This window comes from Strongylocentrotus purpuratus, unplaced genomic scaffold (assembly GCF_000002235.5).
Source record: "Strongylocentrotus purpuratus isolate Spur 01 unplaced genomic scaffold, Spur_5.0 spur5_scaffold_18, whole genome shotgun sequence".
NCBI lineage: Eukaryota > Metazoa > Echinodermata > Echinoidea > Camarodonta > Strongylocentrotidae > Strongylocentrotus > Strongylocentrotus purpuratus.
Window position 1 is genome coordinate 21252244 of NW_022145603.1, and position 20326 is coordinate 21272569.

At 37.0% G+C, this 20326-nt stretch overlaps 1 protein-coding gene across 1 annotated transcript; it reads left to right on the top strand.

Moving 5' to 3' along the window:
• The first annotated feature begins 5196 nt into the window (after positions 1-5196).
• Positions 5197-19413, top strand: LOC115925232 (adhesion G-protein coupled receptor G2-like). Its single transcript, XM_030988840.1, has 15 exons — positions 5197-5312; positions 6796-7050; positions 7823-7935; positions 8466-8685; positions 9790-9906; positions 10714-10835; positions 11922-12068; positions 12585-12770; positions 13681-14109; positions 14406-14570; positions 15876-15991; positions 17034-17317; positions 17733-17799; positions 18430-18688; positions 18855-19413. The coding sequence occupies exons 2-15, from the start codon at positions 6951-6953 to the stop codon at positions 19401-19403; spliced, it is 2874 nt and encodes a 957-aa protein (XP_030844700.1). The 5' UTR covers positions 5197-5312; positions 6796-6950; the 3' UTR covers positions 19404-19413.
• Positions 19414-20326: the final 913 nt, after the last annotated feature.

Below are 20326 nucleotides of genomic sequence, written 5' to 3' on the forward strand. Positions count from 1 at the left end.
TACTAGCCAAATTTTTCGCAAGTGGTAGATGGGTTGAAAACGACCCGACATTGGTATCTGTTTTGGGAACTCTGATATATACGGTTAGGTCTATACAATTTTGGGGGAATGTCCTTTCCTCTAGGTAAATAACGGGGTTGTTTTGCTTATACACATTTTTTTCGGGAGAGGCTGCCATATTAGATATCGATGCAAGATGATGAAGCTTATCTACCAATCTCTTGTTGAAGAATTGACAAGAACCATCGACAGGTGACTTTTTTTTCGTTTTTTTCTTTTTCTTTTTTTTACCTTTCAGATTATTCAGCATTTTATCTCCAGGAAGGCGAATCACATTTCATCTCCTTACCACACACCAGCACGAGACGGTTCTATAATGCAATCTTGCTCAAAACAAACGCTACGAATGGATTTCGAGTTGTGTTCCGAGATTTGTATCTCTATTATGGTGCTAAAGTCCAAATAGGGACAGGTAACGATCCGTCTGACACACAGTCTGGCATCACAACTATCGATGAAAACATAAACTACGAGCCTGATGATGTATATGCAGATACAAATGAGATGTGGTTAGCTGTCATAGGAGCAAATGGTTACTTCGGGCTCCGAATGGTCGTTGAAATCATTTCCATTGACCTGTCAAGTGAGTTTTAAATTAATTTTCTTTTGAAATATCGGTAGAATCTAAAGTTATGTCTATTGAGGCAGTGATAACTGGTGTTTTACTGGTTATAAAATGAAAATTATTCAATACCTGTCGACTGATGAAGATAATCCAAGATTTCATTTTTACCACAAATAATAGTATAAAGAAGGTGAATTCTGACGCGCCTAATTATTGAAAGTATTTAAAGAAACATAGTATATTCAATTGTTACATTTCAGAGCATTATGAGCTAATCATAAGTTATTTTTCTCTCCATCTTCTATCTTCTACCAGCCTTATTTGCCTGTTCAAGCTCTAACATGAGCGTGTCACCGACTGTCCTTTGCGATGGACTTTACCACTGCGATCATTACGAGGATGAATTAGCGTGCAGTAAGTCAATAACAAATTATATTTAGTAATGCGTTCTTTATAAATATTACAGGCTTTTTTATTGTACTTCATTATTTTCTAGCATATGTTAATTCTTAGATACTATGAAATTTTGCTCTCAGCCAATCAAATGTCAAGATTTAAGTAGCTTATTACAGTTATCATAACTTGTTATTATTAACTAGTTTCATGAAACAGGGCCCAGGTACACAAACATGGTGTTGGAATACGGGTGCGGAATTATAAAGCCTTGAAACTCCCGTTCTCTCAAATTCTTTTTACCACTTTCTTATGAATACCATAATTACATTAGTGTATTGCAGTTCTACGATGGAGAAAGTTTTAAAGAAAGACTTGTTTCGTCTGTCTTGTTGAATTTTAATGGATAATTTAGTCGCTGCAGTTATGGCTTTTGTGCTGTCGGCCTTTTAGGGGGTCCAATTTTGATCCATCGACTTTTCACAACTTTGTAGAAGCCAAGATTGGTCCTTAATAGTAACCCATTTAATACCATACGATTTCGACCCTCAAAGTATCATCAAATTCATTGATAAAAAGTGTGGCAGGCAGAGTGTAGCTGTCGAGTTAATCCCCGTAAATTGCCTCGACTGACCACATGAAGTTTTGTCCAAGCACCAGATATCATCATTTAGAAAACATATATGTCTGCATATTAGGACAGGCCAGTCTCTATAATTTGTAACGAAAAGGGAAGTTTCCTTTACAAATTGTGTCCATATGATTTAAAGGAAAAATGCTCTCATCTGACTCTATCAACCGATCCCTATTCAAAGTTGGTAGATTTTCGTGTTCATAATTTCATGTCATAATTTCTACTAGCCAAATTTCTCGCATGTGGTAGATGGGTTAAAAACGACCCGACAGTGGGCTCTGTTTAAGGAACACTGATATATAGGGTTAGGTCTATACATTTTGGGGGAATGTACTTTCCTCTAAGTAAATTAGAAGGCTCCCAGATAAGCTGTCAGTGCAAGATGACGAATCTTTTAAACCAATTCCTTGTTGAAGAACTGAAAAGAATCATGTACATGTGACTTTTTTAAAATTCGTTCTTACTTCCCCTTACAGATTATTCAGCAACTTATCTCCAGGAAGGCGAATCACATTTCATCTCTTTATCACGGACCGACACAACACGATTATATAAAGCAAGCATTCTACAAACAAACGCCGCGAATGGATTTCGAGTTCTGTTCCAACATTTATATCTTTATATTGACGATGAAGTCCAAATAGGGACAGGGAACGACCCGTCTGACATACAGTCTGTCATCACAACTATTATTGGATATACAAACTACGCGACTCCTACTGTGGCATATGTACATGGAAAAATAGACTACCAGCCTGATGATGTCTATGTAGATACCAATGAGATGTGGTTTGCTGTCATAGGAACAAAGAATTACTCCAGTCTCCAAATAGACGTTGAGATAATTTCTATTGACCTACCAAGTGAGTGTTGAATTAATTTTCTTTTAAGATATCGGTTGAATCTAAAGCTCTGTGTATTGAAGCAGTGATAACTGGTATCCTACCAGTTATAAAATGAGAATTATCCAACACAAAGGGTTACAGCAGTCTCAAATATGGACGTTGAGCAAATTTCCATTGACCTATTAAGTGAGTATGTGATTCTTATCGATCTGTCTTATTTGAATATATTTTAATGAAATCGGTGACATATTTAGTCGGTTTGGAGTCGGTTTGGAGTCAGTCTAACGGTTCGACTGAGGTAGATAGATGGTTAGATAAATGATTTACAGGTAAAAGGAGTAACAAATTTGTACCGAGTTAAATAACATACCTAAAGGTAAAAAGACCAGTGGGGCTCTTATTACCAATCATTGTGAAAGAATATGTTTTGACTAATACGTGATGATTCAAATTTCGCCGAGAAACCGCCTACTAATTGATATATTTGGTAAATTATTATATCTATTTGGACCGGATAGATATCGCTCACGTATCGCGCACGTGACTCGGCCAAATTTCCTATCATTCTGGTGATTCCAGAATCATCAAGTACACACCAATGTTTATATGATAGATGATCAACCTTTTCTGCTCGATTCCACAACGTTTCTTTCACAGTGCAATCGCATGACCTTTATCGTTAAGGAGCATAACACGAAATCTGAAGTGGAATATCAAGAAATCTAGGTGGAAGCATGGCTCATTTCGATAGACTCCCTAACAGAAAATAGAATGCACTTTCTGAACCGGAGAAAATATGATCGAAGATAAATTCATGAAAATACGAAAGAAAGAAAAAGGAAAGAAGTCAATGCATACGTACACTGTCGCTCATAACGTTGGAAAAAAAAAATCCCAATTCATGGAGTAGCATAGAACTTACGAATTCATGCGTACAGTCAGGATTCAGTGGCTAAGCAATGTCCTCGTTACTGTGAGGCCCCAGGATCGAAACCGTGTCGATGTGCTATATTAGTGCCCTTTTGTGAGGCATTAATCCTCATTACTGTTAGTTATGACTTAAGGACGTAGGTCCCCTAGTTAATTAGCATAGTAGTATACACATGCTTTAGCAGTCACGCAAAACAAACACTCGCAAATTAGTATTCAATAAAATCAGAGAACGTATATTATTATTTAGATTTATACAACACCTACGTGGATCCTTGTCATTTGATTGGAGGATTGTTGGTCACATGATATTCAATAGATGTTCTATTGCACGGGCGTGCATGTTTGGTTATATTCGCCGTGCATTTTTGGTTATATGCAGACTGCGTACCTCTCTGCTGTGCGCGTATGCCTGCGTGTATCTGACGCGAAGGCAATCTTAATGTAATCGAGAAGGCTTGACTCCAACTTTAATTTATCTTTAATATAAGGAGTAAAGCATATTGTTGATTAACGTTCTATTAGATCTTCTTCGATGTTGTATAAAACAAATAACGAATGTTTTTCATTCGTTATTTGTATACTATTAGGAATAAATCATTGTCAAAATCATTCCATTAATTGGGGTAAAAATAATTATTCCACCGTTATGACCAACAATGTATGTCCTTTCCTATGCCACACAACAACTGCTAACTATGTAAATTAAGCGCCTACATCTTTAATATAGGTGCATAGTTCTGTTTCAATGCATATACCATTTTATTGAAGCGCATTTTCATCAATAAATTCAAACAGAATGGACAACCACGTGGATCTCTGGAATTATTCCCATGATGATTATTTCCCTTTCTCACTCTTTACATTGCTCCCTTTTCTGTGTACAGAGAACGCATGTCTCCCAACACCCTGTCTAAATGGAGGTACGTGTGTGCAAACTGAACTCGTTTACCAGTGTATTTGCATGGATCTATTCATCGGCCGGAACTGTGAAATAAGTAAGCGGTATAGCTAAATTGAATGGGAATTTAGGAAGCCAATTTCACAATACAGAGACACATATACTGACATGTCAAACATAATGAACGTATGTGTGTAAGTATGTATGTATGTAAATATACATGTATTATTTACATACACATAATAAACTCCAGCGAAATGCGTTGTTATTTTGGTAAACATGGCATTTTCCCAAATGTCCAAAACTCTGGAAATAGAACAGAGTTTTTCATTCTGAAGTTCTTATAGGATTCGGAATGGCAAACTATTAAAAAGAGTCAATATTTACATTGGTTCGTTATTCCAAATATTTATAATCGAACCCGAACTCGTGTATGGTATTACGAACCTTCTGAATTTCAAACCTCAATTCGTTTTCATAATTATGAACCTTGTGTAATTTTCGGAATAAAGAATCTTCTAAGTTGAATGAACACTATTTAATTTTTAGAATCACGAACCTTCAGGTATGGATAATTTTCGTTTCGGAATAAGCCTTTGAAAAAACATAAACGTGGGAAAATAAAGTTATCTCGGGTTCTTTCGCCCATGATTTTCGTTTAGAGCTCTCAAGCTGTTATCAGTGGTTGAATCTTTCCATGTTTTTCTTCTTTGAGATTCCCTCTTCACATCTTAAAAGTAAACACATCATAACATTATGTCTAGACACTGGTACCCAGGAAACTGAGGATGAAAGCTGCAAGCATTCATTCGTAAGTTCTATACTACTACAATTTTACTAGAAACTAACTTTTGACAGGTAACGCCGATCCTTGCACCCAACGAAACCCGTGCGTCAATGGTGTCTGTCGTCCCACTGGACAAGGGCAGTACGAGTGTGAATGCCGAGATCATTATGAGGGGATCCATTGTGATGAACCAACTCGTAAGTCATATGTTTGAATTTACTTGTATGCATCTTAACACTTTGGAGACGACGGGCTTCTACAGAAGCCGAGATGTGTCCCTAATATTTTGACAAAGTTGTCCAGCTTATTATTAACTATTATGTGCTAAAGTTCTTTGAAGTATTATTTAGATATATTCATTCATCTCATCCATTAAAAATATAATAAAGTTACGTGGACAAACATCGAGAAAAAGTGATATCATTTCAACTTTACCCTAAGTTAGTGTTCGGATCGAAAAAGGGCCCTCGAAATTACGTTTTGCAAATCCATGATTCACATCGTTTCGAAAGACGGGTGAATAGGAACCAAAATTTGGAAAATGTTTTGACACAAGTTTTTACCCTCAGAAATGAAAATGAAACTTTTTTTATTTCTGAATAAGTAAATCAAATATCTTGTCATCATATCTGGATATGAAATAAAATATCGAAATACTTTCCTTTTCTGGGGGAGGTGGTATATATTCATCCGCTGTCGCTATTCACGTCGTTTCTATTGTATAAGTGAATGAATATCAAAGATCCGGGCTAACTCGGGCTCGGGGACAACTCGGCCCCGCTGCAAAAACGGGGCCGATTTGTCCCAGCATACTCTAACTTTAATTCTAACCCTAACCCTAACCCTAATGCAAATGCAATCATGCCGGGACAACATTACTTGTTTAATCTATGGATTAAATCTTTGAAGTCCAGTCCTCCTAACACGTTGAAGATGGTCTTATGCATACGTCACCGGACTGAGGATCACCAAAGAGCTTATACTACCTCCTTGGGATCACATGGTTTGTTATTCAGGACAGCACCATTGTCTTTTGACAAGACATTTGTCACTATCTACCCAGGTGTAGAAAATTGATACATGTTAGTAATGTATTATTTGAATGCTTGCAGAGCCTTAGGGCAGTTAGGCTAGCCAGTGTGGGAATCATAACAGTATTTTGTAGGTGCCTTGAGCATCCCTTGGTATTTCGTGTATATAAATGTAGCTGTTATTATTATCATTATTATGAATAATACAGGTAGTAGGGTAATAAATTCTTCCAGTCCTTAGCCCCACGTCCCTGGAACAAACTCCCCTCGTTCTTAAGAAACAGTACTTCACTAGATTTCTTCAAAATTCAACTGAAAAATTACCTGTACAACTCCTCTTAAATTGTTGATAGTCTAAGAGACTGCGCCTTGTATTCTTTGGAAAAGGCGCTATATAAATCCAATGATAATTATTAATAGTATTATTTCAAGTCTCATTATTATCATTAGTCGTGGTATTATTGTTATCATAATTAATTTCATTGTTTTTTTATCAATATTATTCCTCTTCTTCTCCTTCTTCAACTAATATCATCATTATTACTTTCACGACTTCTGTCACCATCATCATTATCATTATCATCATCATTATTGAAAACAAAATTACTTCATTCGCCACCATATTTTCTAATTCCTACCTCGAATACAGTTCCTTTGGAGGTTTCTGTCTATCCGTCAAGCCAGATAGTCAACATCAATGCCTATGTGGAGCTGACATGTCGTTTCAACAATGCCAAGCGATACCACTGGTACAAAGACGATGTCCTCTTGCCTAACAGTGAAAATCAGAATCCTTTGATAATCATGTCTGTCACGCCAAGTGACATCGGGTATTACTTCTGCCGAGGCTCGGGGAGAAATGGAGAAACTTTAGACACGATGCGAGCATCTGTATATGTCAAAGGTAAAACTGTGCTTGATTCAAACCAAAGTCACATACAAATTATAAAATTTAGGGTTGTGTCTAGCCTTTAAGCAAGGCGACTTGTGTACTCTAGCAAGATCTCATCTCTGCCCTCTAAACACATCGACTACCCTTGTGATTGCGAGAGGTTTTATGAAGAGAGCATGGAACTAGCAGGCATACGTTATTAAAGACTTACAGCTCCTCTGTATTAAACATCATTACAAGCCTGTAAACTCTGTCTTTGTCAGGCAACTTGGCAAATAATAAGCAAATTATTCATTAAAAATTCATTTACATTGATTACATATCTGATACACGTTACAAGCATTTGTCTTAATCAAACTTCCATAGGAAAAGAAATTATATACAGAATAAGAATTTCTTAATTCAATTAAGTTTTGAAGATATTAATGTTATTTCTAATGCTACGCGTGAAAATAAGAAATAACAACAACACAAATTTGATCGCAATTGAGAGATACCAGCGCGTAAAACAAAACGAACGTGATTATACTGGGTACATTATGTGTTAAGTATGAGAGAAATATTCTCATACAAATACTGATTTAATATCGAATTCGTATTTAAAGACATTTTCTTAAAGTTATGTTTAAGTTACTTGCATTTGGGTATTTTTTGTTTGCTATAAGCCCTCTTCATCAGAAAAATCCCCCCCCCCCTTTTCCTCGGGCCCGGGGGGGGGGCGTTCCTCTGTGCCCTCCCCTAAATCTGTGCCACTGATTCTCAATGCGTATGTTTGTATTTTCAGATCTGACCAATATAATAGTTTTGAACGCTAGATTTGCCATTTCATTCAGCGATGAGCTTCATGACCAAACGTCTAAACTCTATAAAGAAACAGCGCTCAACATCAGCACCTACGTAAGTATATCCTAACAGTAATTGGTGCATATAAAAAAAGCCTATCCCGCTCTTGTGATATTCTGCAAGGTTGGCATAATATTGTTTTGGGTTTAAAATAGACAATTTAATAATAGAGTGCGAGTACGTTGTGCAACAAGTTTCCTAGCAGGGATTTGGTGAAGACTGATTGCACATACATACCGTGTGAGTCAAAAAAAAGTTTACACCTAGAAAATTGCATTTGGAGGACCTTCCCATTATGGTGCTGTCGAGGGTAACATTCTAAGGTCAAAGCTAATTCACATCACCGTTTATACGCTTACGGTACATATACTTTCATTCAGTTCTTCAATTTTGTTTCTCTTAAAAAATGCAATTCTATCATAAGTATATTCTTCTGAATATAGTATGGGCACAATGTTGCATGCGAAGGGTTTATGGTTATGACGTATAATTTAATGAGTTACAAAAGAGTATCAGTCTTAGAAGGGGGAAATATATATTAAACATTTCAAATTTTATGTTTGTTATTTTGTATCTGTTTAAAGATGGAGCAAGGCGTCCGAACCAGTACTGGTTTGCAGAGTCTATCAGTAGTATGCAGATCCTTCAGACCAGGAAGCGTCAAAGCTGACATGAATTTCTACATCGAGCGGACCAATATGACGGCAACGGAGACACAAGATCTTATTGGTCTATCTCTTGACAGTCTAGCCAATGAATCGAACGGTTTTCTCGATTCAAACACCATTTCAGTTCAAGATAACGGTACCAAATTCATTCATATACATGTAGTTGTGAAAGTCAATTTATTGTGTATAAGGACGTGGGGTATCCTTAGATTGATGGGATGGCAGGTAGGTGACGCGAAAAACTAGGGGTCATCATTTTGTTTTGTCCCGCCTTCATGATACCACTCATTGCAAGCATTTGTTTAAACCTTGGCTTCCGAAGGGGAGTGGATTGGGCTATGCCGAATTCGCCACTTAACTGGACGTGTGGCATCGGTACGTTAGGTAATTTGAAACGCAAGATACCTTTACCCTAACCCAGCCCTCAACCGCAACCGAAACCCTTACCCTTACCGTAAATTAAAAACAATATAACCAATATTACTAATGACTAGTGAGTAAACTCTTTGTTTCTTGTCGGTTTCCTCTACATGCATTCAAACGTATGTATAATAATAATAATATTGGCATTTATATAGCGCTCTTACAGACATACATGTGTATCACAGCGCTTTACAACATATTATTACCCCGGTCATCGGATTCAGGCTTACCCGCACACAAGGTATGCACATTTTCCACTCCCTGGGGAGCATTCCAGCCAGTCGCCATTTTACAAGCGCCACTTGCTAATCAAACCACATTAGCTTTCGCATCCTACCGGGTACCCATTTTAACAGCTGGGTGGAGAGTGGCAAATGTAGATCAATGTCTTGCCAAAGGACATTAGTGCCGCGGCGGGACTTGAACCGCGGACCTTGTGATCCACAGTCCAGTGACTTATCCACTCGACCACGACACCCCACGTAGAGGGCATTACTTCTTTTGTTCAATCGTTCACAGGACACGAAAATGTCCTGCTAATGACCATGTCTATTTTAATAATGAACAATTTGTTCACTACACATGTTCGTGTAATGACGCCGTAAAGTATATATAAATATATATAAATATATATATACATTTATATATTTACACACGTGTACGACTGTGTGTGTGTGGGTGGGTGTGTGCGTGTTCCTCTTTGCGCGGGTGTTGTCTGTTTCTGCGGCCTTTTGGCCCTTCATTCTAAAGTACTTCTTTAAATAATTTGTATTCTTATTTATAGTGATTACATTACATTACATTCTCTTTTGTGAAGCTATTTGCCAGAATGTCTCATGGATATCTCCTCGCTTTGAAAAAGTCGAATTTCCGGTGGGTGAAAACGGAACATGGGCAAATTCAACAGGAATGTGTCCATTCAACACTACTCAAGGTTTGTTTTGTGGGTCTTTCGTTCATTTTTAATTTGGGGAAGTGTACGATTAATATGATAATTTCCCAATAGGCTAGTGCAGATATGGCGCGGTGAGCCGCCGCAAGAAAACAATACTCGGGGCCAATCGGGTAAAATACGACTACGGACGACGCGACCACAGCATTCACATGCGTGCAACGTACGCGAAACCGAAGCGTGGGGAGAACTTCGGTCTGTTTCGCGAACGCTAGCGCGCTGACCCAGTTAATCAAGTACATTCGTTTACGTGCAGGTTTCCAAATGAAGACGTAGACGGCGTTAACCAGTATTTGCCATGATACATTCCCTTTAAAGAATGGCAACTGCGCGATCGAGAATGACTCATTAGCTCGCAATATCATTTCAAAAGTAGCTTTATTATCACGATGTTCAACCGATGTAATTTGTTTTTACTCCATTATTGAACACTAGCGAATGAAGATAGGGGCTTAGTGTCTAAAAGCCCCTCCTCATAGATATTCAAACCCCCAAACTGTGTTCATGAAATCAATACAAATGAATTAAAGCGAGGGTCACGTAGAAAATGAATGCAGGAACCCCAAGCCCCCAGCCCTCCGATTAAAATAATATTCAAGATCCGCGCGTGTAGTTGAATGTTTTGAATAGTTCCAGTGTCATGAATTACTTGAGGAAATTTCAATCATAGACGGTATTTCTTTACTTCATTAGTATGTCCCCTTCTTTTTTGTATCTGGTAATAATTGTTTTGCCAGTCTGCTTTTGATATGATAACTATGTGTGTATTTTTATTGTTATACCGAACAGTTAATGAACCGATTGGACGGGCTCTGTGTATCGGCGATGGTATTACCCAGAGCCAGTGGCAACCTGTGGATAATTGCGGACCATTTAGAAATGTCACAGATATTCTCAACGAAATTGCACAGGTTTTTGGAATTTTCTTTTCAAATTTCAATCATTGAGAAGAGACTTTTGTAAGAACCTTCATATTTAATGCACTTGTGTTTAGCATATTGTACATGCCACTGATCATGACAACCTGGTAAAATGTGATTTTAAGGGAAACATGTTCGCTAATTTTATGTTACCTTAACGCTAATGAGTAAAAATGTTTTGCGCTGCGTATTAACCCCTTTAATTTTCGAATCCATGTTTTTTTTTACTTTTCTGTCAATTCCCCCGCACATTTTGATACCAAATTTGGTAGCAATTCGGACCAACGGTAGGGGTGTTAAATTACAATTATTGATCACATGTCAATCAAATTGTGCATTTTCTCCATTTGCTAGTGTGCTAGCCTGTCGAAGAATCAATAATCATTTCAAAATCACTTGATCTTTGTCATTGTTAAGAAGGTTTACACTCACATTCCACTAAGTGAGACCCATCCTTGGTTCATCCTATACATATAACAACAAAAAAACAATAGAAAACTTTGTATGTTTTTTACCCAGAACATTTTAAAATGACGATTATTATTTGATAATTATAACAATTAATGTGTTTTTTTTACTTAATTTTAATTTTAAACAAACCATGTAGTTCATCCGTTGAAGTGTTTACATATACCAAACAAATTATTTCCCAACCATTTGAATACTGTTAAACTGCAAAGTAGGTATGTTTTGAACATTTTGCCAAAAATAATGAACGAAGCGAAATGATGAAAAAGTTTTGTTGCCATGATGTTCATTATACTAATTCAATATGTGTACCAATTTTCCTCTCCATTTTCCTTCCTTTTTTCTTCCTCAAGGGGGGGGGGGGGTGTTTAGTAAAACAAAATAGTGCTCATTAACCCCCCCCCCCCCCGCTTATGCCCCGCTAAATATTTTCTCACGAATTGCCCCCCCCCCTCGCCGCCTGCTGGATCAGCCCCTGTCAAAATGCCCCCCCCCCCCCCCACGGTATTAGAAATCCTTGAAATAACTCGGCTTCATTAGGGTAAAGGAGAGAAAGTCATATCACTCAATATAAACATGCTGTAATTATATTTTCCCCTCAAATTTTAGGTAATCGTAGATGAAGAAAACGCAGGTGAAGTGAGTCAGCAAGTATCGTCTGTTACTTCCAACATCGAAGATATCACATCAGATGACATCACGTTTGTGGCAGAGATAACATCAAACATTGTGCATCAAAATCTTACTAGTGAAGAGGTATTCTGCACGATGCCAGACCAATCATATTGAACATGACTTAGCGATTTTTTTATGAATTCAATTATTTTATTATGTTCTGATAATCATCTAATGGTAAACAAATTGGAGCCTTCCTTTCGGTACATGTATTTAATTGCCATAGATGTGAAAGCGGTAAATATCATAATCGATTTTAATAATATTGGACGCCTTAAAGCTAAACTACTGTGAATGAAGAATTTACTAGAGCCTTGCCCCGTATCAGGCTCTTTTTCTTTTAATTTTGTATAATATCTTATTGGTTCTATGACAGATTTTGGTATCTCACTACCCTTTCATATCGTGTTGACACCTTGGCAGTTGCTTCATCCAGAAGTTGTGTAACGGCTTTAAAAGAACAGCTGTGCTAAGGCTGTCATGTTATTTAATTATTTAATATCCTATCGTCATTCAGTTTGATTTCCGAGATTTGGCAACTTTCTCCTACTATAGTTTAAACCATCTTCATCCATTGTGTTTGAAAATAATTGACAGGTAACAAACTCTATAACGAGTATTGTGAGCAATATAGCTCAGGTAGAAACAAAGGAACTTGAAGCCGCAGAGGAAGAAGGTGGGGCAATAAGTAAATTTGTCCAGGCTTTTGAGGAACAAATCGGTCGTGTTGATGTTGCCGGTGGTGGGATGCTCATCATTCAGCAGCCAAATATAGCCGTACAGGTGATTTTACATTTATATCATAGGCTACGAAAAAATTATTTGATATCCACCAGTATACTAAAATATAGAAGTTCACTTCCAAGTTGTATAATTGTTTGCATGCATGTTCAAAATAAATATTTTGTTTAAAAATCTGACACTGCCAATCATCTATTGTGGTCCCATTCAATCTGGTATCCAAGAAGGCGCGACACTTTCACCATTTTTGTTTATGTAGTTGTGTAGATCTGCCAAACAACATCATTATTTGTGCATTTATGTGTGCATGATTCTTCATATTTAGAATTTGTGGGATACCTTACTTATGTGCATGGTTGCAATCGTTTCATTTTCAATCATCATCAACGATAACGATTATAATAACAATAATAATAATAACGATGACAATAATAATGATGACAATAATGATAACAATTAATCAAATAGAAAAAGAATTAAAATAATATTAATAAAATAGGTTATTGATGATAGTATTGACAATAATACAAATACTATCAATGATAATGATGATGATGATGATGATGATAATATTCGATTTGTAAGGCGCCAAAGCCACTTGAAATCAAATACCCAAGGTGCACTATTGCGAAGGAAAAATCACATAAAAACATTTAGATTTCATACAAATACTGAAAAATGAAATAAAAGGGAATAATTAATTATATTCCAATCCAAATAGAAATGATTTTAGATTACTTTTGAACACCTCAACTGATCTGCTTTTACGAATTTGTCAAGGGAGAATAGTTCAAAGCGAAGGTTTCCTCTCCCAGTTCCCTATTTCTACAACAACATTATAATACAATAATAATAATAATTGTAATGATAGTAATATTAGAAATAATGATGATGATGATTATGATAATAAGAATATTAATAATAATAATTGAAGTCCGAATTCACATAACAGGTCCAGAGTGTACCTGCTGACGACATAATGCGTGGTCTTGTGCTTTCGCTAGCTGGATCCAGTCCTTCAGACCTGACCAAGGCCAATATTACCATCAATGCTCCGACCCAAGATGACCGCGATGACGTCATTGGTACAAGACCAGGCATCATCGCTCAGGTCAACATTCCACCTTCAGTTGCATCCGTCATTTCGTCCACGGTCCCACTCTCAGGATCGCCGTCGAATGGCAGTGGTGAATATGTCCGGGTCAACTTCAATGTATTTTCGACTCCAGCCTTGTTCATTTCTAAATCATTGCGCACTTTAAGTGCAGCTAATGAAGGCTTCAATCGATCAGCTAACTCTCCCGTGATTTCTCTCAGTATTGGTCAAGGGAAAGTAGCAGCCTTGACAGAGTTCATCAATTTTACCTTCACTACAATAATGGTAAGACCTATTACAATGATTTTTTTTTTTTTTTTACATAGCATACTTATTATTTTGTAATCTGCCTTTAGCAGTTTTTATAGATAATTATAATTTTTGACATAAATAGGCGAAAATGTAAACTATATATGTATAGCAATCTATTTTCTCTTTTTTTTTTTACTCCTGTGTTTGATTCCCCTCATGACAAATGGGCTTTAAACTAAACCAATCAAAGTTGTCATTCATTCTTCCTTTATGTCTTTTTAACTAATTCTATTATGGGTGTTGCGGATTTTGTTGTTGTTGTTGTTTAGTCTGGATACGTGAATCCCATGTGTTCATTCTGGGATGAGGAGCAGGGAGATTGGTCCCAAGATGGGTGTGTTCTTGTTTCTGGAATCACATCATCCGATGATCGCTCTGATGAGGAGATCGTGCGCTGTGCGTGTGATCATCTTACCAACTTCGCTGTTATAATGGTCAGTGAAAAGCAATTAGGCAATTTTCATATACATTATCACCATTTAACTACTCCCCCGACATTTATAACCCCACTAAACGCAGTAGGTTACCTAGAGCTGTAGCGTGATAATACTCTTGATGACCGAGGGGTAAAGTTGGTCCTACTAACTCCTTGGTCCTACAGATTAAATAGTATGGTTTATGTACTATATAGTAGGCGACAGTATATATCACGCCTGCGGTTGTGCGAATGGAAACGGCTAAGCTAGTTTCTTTCCAGACATGTTAAACAATACTACCAGGTGTTTGTGGACAAGTGGTCATTGTTCGACCTCTTCCCCATTTACAATTCCCCTTTACTTCCGAAGAACGATGGAGTATACCGTGTGAGTCAAAAAAAAGTTTACACCTAGAAAAATGCTAATTATTAAAAAAAAATCATCTATGAGCAATAGATTATTACACATCTTATGAAAGAGTGTTTTATCCCAAATCATTTGGTATCATTTTTGTATGGAATGTGATCACGCTTGGATGAACAGGAAGCATTGTTTGCGAGAGTGCAAAAATCGACTTGCTCCAAAGTGATGCTTACAGCATGTAATATGTTGGGATTAGCGGAGTGAGAGAATGAGTTGAATGTATTAAAAAGAAATGCATTGCATATGGTCTTTGCAGTAGCAAAGTCACACACACACACACACGCGCGCGCACAAAATGTTCGTTGATATTTTATATTTGATATTTGATATGTGTGACATGATTAATTTTGTTAGGGATGTTATTTGGATCTGCAAAGACCGAATTAATACCCAAATCCCAATTGTTTTTTTCAAACATCACGTAAGCAACTTTGGCGCAAGTCATTTTTTGCACTTTCGCAAACGATGCCTCCTGTGCATGAACACATACCACAAAAAATGATGCCAAATGATTTGGGATAAAACACTCTTTCGTAAGATGTATAATAATTAACTTTTCATAGATGATTTTTAAAGTAATTAGCATCTTTCTAGGTGTAAACTTTTTTCTGACTCACACTGTAAAGCTGGTCTTCAATTGGGTATGAATAATATTTTCACTCTTGAGATCAAAACAAGTTTGAAGGTGTGGTGTCTCGAGTGAAAGGTAGTAAAGTGATATTATTTTGTTTCCATTAGTAATACGAGGTGTCACCACTTTCTATTATAATGAACCCCAGATTTCTCAGTTTTCAATTAACGACACATAGACTTTATGAGAGATAATAGTAAAATAATCAGTTTTATTTGAGCATTCGAAGTAGATGTTTAAGTTTTGGCTCAATTTCTTTCATGTTACAGGATATCCATGGACAGGAGGATTCATTAATCGAGGCATACAACATCCTGACTTACATTGGATGCTGTATTTCTATCTTCAGTCTTCTTGTCACATTGGCAACCTACCTGTGGAACAAGTGAGCACATTAAGAAGAAATATTGCACTCATTAATGTCACACAAAGGAGACAGAATGTGTAATTAGTATCTGGTCATTTTATCTTCAATTTTATTTGAAAGGTTTTGAACGTAGAATAGGTACATAAATTATGAAAGAGATGCATTTTTAGAATTCATTAAATAATCATGCAAATTCAAATAACCGCCTTTTTAATAAAAGTATCTCTTGATGAAAAAGAAATGGAAGAAGAAGAAGAGAAACTTTCATAATATTATAAGTTACTTGGTGATGAAGAGGTGGTGTGACGAGAGTCATAAATAGGTTGCAATTAGTAATAAATTGTTTATAGCATATCAATATATTCTACATTGCGTCAGCCGGCTGGCAGAAGGGCGTTAGCGCGCGAGCGACTCGAAAACTACTTTTCGATTTATTCGCATTTAAAGATTTGTTTTATATTTAAAATGATTTCCGTCCCGAAAATTGATTTAAAACTTAACAGATTAATAGAAATGTTATAGTAGAACACGGCCACAATTTTTTTTTTCTTCAGAAATACGTCAATTTTCTAAAAGTTTGAGGCGATTTAGTGCTAACACCCTTTTGCTTAACCCCTTCATTTTTGGCCTGAAGTTCGAGCTAACGCCCTTCTGCCAGCCAGGCGACGATTATTCTATTTACTTCGTAGATAAAATCATCTGCCTTTTGGTGTCCAGTTTGCATAGAATGAAAAGCATATTAATTTCGAACATCTTTGGCGTACTATTCTCCCATTTGACATCGTCCTAAATAGTTACACTCAGATAAGTTTTATATTTAACACGCGTGGTCATTATGAGGGTTGTGCCCAGTGATAAAAGAGATACATGTATCAAAGTAAAGCACAACCACGTAATCTCCTCATTTTACAAACATTTCCCCTCGATTTTACTTCGTTTTCTTATTGTTTGGCGTTTTTGTTAATGTGTTGCCAATCAGGTGATGGTAAACTTGTACATGTATGGTACAATATTGCTTCGACGCTTTCCTAACCTTATTTTAATGTTCCAATCTTGATAGGGATTTGAGGACCAAACAGGCTAACAAGATCTTCATCTGTCTGTGCCTGACATTGCTATGTCTCTACACGACATTTGTCATCATGATCTCTCTCGATTCTACCAGAGATTACCGTGAGGTCCAAGCTGGACCCTGTGGGTTTCTGACAGCCCTAGTTCACTTCTTCGTTTTGTCCTCTATTGCATGGATGGGTGTGGAAGGGTACAATACCTACCTCATTATCGTGAAGATCTTTAACACCTACATCCAGAATTTCATGATCAAGGCTTCCTTAGCTGCATGGGGTACGATATTTGATTCATTATATCTTTTTAATGGGAATATTCCTTACTATTAACATGAAGTGTCTGCATGGTTTTGCAAACGGATTATATTCCAATAGTGCACATGAATTCGTAACTGTTGCCATTTATGTGAATTTTTTTCGTTATAACCATTATTTAACGATATTCGACATGGCATGTGATTTGTACAAAGAAACCCCGGATAGTATAACAATCGAGATATCTTTATCATTTTAAAAAGTAGTATAGTGCCGCCATGACCGTGTTAAAAAATTGTGAGCTGGACAGCACAACAATAACATAAGTAGGCCTATACAAAAAACGGGGAAAGGATAGAGCTAGGCCCATGACTAATGTAGGCTTATTTTGGATTACTAAAACAATTGTATTTCCTTATACACGTATGTCATTACAGGAATTCCTGCACTTATCGTGGTTCTTACAGGAGCTATTGCTAGAGACTCTTATGCTCATGATGATCTGTAAGTAGTAACGTTTGAAAGTTAAGTTGGAATATTGGATTGCATAGCATTAGGTATACCTAACGATCTGCTAATTTTGGATTCAGCAAAAATTATATTTCTGTACGTTATCGTGGTTCTTACCTGGCGCAGGGGTTGCATTGATCATATAGGATGCAATTCCAGGGCAAGGCTTGCCTTTACCGCTTAGAGACTTCGGTGGAAAGCAATTCATGAGAACCTTTTTCTTTATTATTATCATTATTACTTAATCTTTTCTTTAGGCATTTGGTATTTTCGTATCTTATAAGTTATTTGTGTATATTATAAGTTAGCAAGTAAGCAATAATGTTCTGGAATTGGTATTCAAGTATCACTTTCGCGGGTATGTGGTGTGATCCAAGCTTTAGGAAGGCCACCAAGCGAATACACTCTCCATTTATACTAAAATCTTAGATATTGTTCGTAACGTATGGAACAAGAAAGCTTCGCCTTTCCACTAAATATATAATGGAAAATCATTCACAATGACATTTTCTCAGTTAAAATGTTTCAAGGACCATGGACATTTTTTTAAAACTATCGCCAAGATAGTCAGTATTGATTGACTTAATTCAGTCTTTTTTAAAAATGCATATTTATTATCAATAGATGCTTTCTACAATTCTGGGCTCAAATCGGTGGTCTCTTGATTCCCATGGCCATCATCCTCCTCATCAACATTGTCATCTTCATCCTGGTGGTTCGACAGTTGCTCCGGTCAGCCAACATCGCTGGTCGGGTGAAAAGAGATGCTAAGGCAGAACGTCGAGAGACTATCGAACGCGTCCAGAACGCGATCTGCATCTTGCTTCTGCTCGGTCTGACCTGGGTCACCGGATATCTTCTTTTAATCCCGTTATTCAGTCAGGTAAAGCCAACTGCGTGGTATCTATCTCTTGTAAGAAGTATCTTGAGAACTCGGTTATAATGATTAGATACACCAGCAATACCTCTGTAGATTTTATGTATTAGAAGAACATGAGAGAGAATGCCATGAACCTAATTATTATTTCTGAAACATTTGTGTTTAACAGGTGGCTCAGCCAATCTTCGTCGTTCTCAACTCCTTCCAAGGACTGTTCATCTTTCTACTCTACTGCGTCCGGAAGCCTTTCATCCGTAAGAAATGGGGAATTACTTGTTTCGACAAGTTCCTAAAGAATGAAGCAAGCACTTCCAGCGGTGTGGTGAGCTCAACGGGGCTATCCTCGTCATCTGGCGTGATAAGCAAATTGCGTCCAGGAGCCTCGGATAATTACTTGTTGCCTACCAAAGACGACAAACCCGACCCTATGTGTAGGTTCAATCCGACCTTTGATGTTAGCCAGGTTGAGGAAGGAGTCACACCACCAATGAGCAAAGATATCCAGAGTTCCACCGAGGAACAGAAGAACGACACGGATCGTGATGCAACAATCAGTGATGTCGTGACGGTTAGTCTCCCTCTTGATGCATCTGTCACAAATTTCACTGAGAGAGGTGATGGTGTTTTCCCCACCACGCATGCTGGTACGGTCAGTGTTACTCTAGAATCAACTGATGCCAGCAAAGCTACTGACGGTAACAATGATGCTGCCGTCTAAGGATGCAGAGGATGGCATTAAACACAAAGGCTTTTTATTCAATAGTTTTTCAAGCATGAATAAGGTCTTATAAGAGAACATGATGTTCCATTAAAATACTACTCAGGGGAGGTTGAACACCTCTCCCCTTTCCCGACCATTTTTGCAAGTACCAATATACCGTCACCACATATTCGGGCAAGGAGGTGTTATTTGTTATCATCTTTATTATATTTCACTTATGAAATTATGTCTTTTTAATTACACTGTCGCTCATAAAGTTGGAATATTTTAGTTTTACCTTAATTTATGGAATTATTTTAAAAATAATTTAAACAAAATAGATCTAGATAATAGTATACATTCTCAGATTTTATTGAATAATAATTTGCCAATGTGTGTTTTGCGGGACTGCTAAAGCATGTGTTTGCTATTATGCTTATCAACTAGGGGACTTATGCCCTCAAGTCATAAATGACAATAATGAGGATTAATGCCCCACAAAAGGGCACTAATATAGCACATCGACATGGTTTTGATCCTGGGGCCCACAGTTACGAGGCCATTGCTTTCTCACTGAACCATGACTTTACGCAGCGGGGGCTAGGGTAGGGGGCAGTTTCCATAAATAAATTTTAAAAACAGAAAATGCAATAAATTTTCAATAATTTATTGCATTTTACCCAGGTCCCCAACATAAAAAAATCCTCTGGACGGCTATACATTATGGCTCAAGGCATGGGCACACAGAAGATTTCATTCCACCTTTATGAGCGACAGTGTTATATGTATTTCATCGACGTTGTTAATTATCATATCATTCTTTCTTTTTTAAACTTTATTTTATGGTGTATGACCCAGAGAAGAGGTCAATTTTTTTGTTTAAGGTATTTTTTCAATGTATTTATTATCATTTTGTGTTAAGACATGATATAATGGGAAAC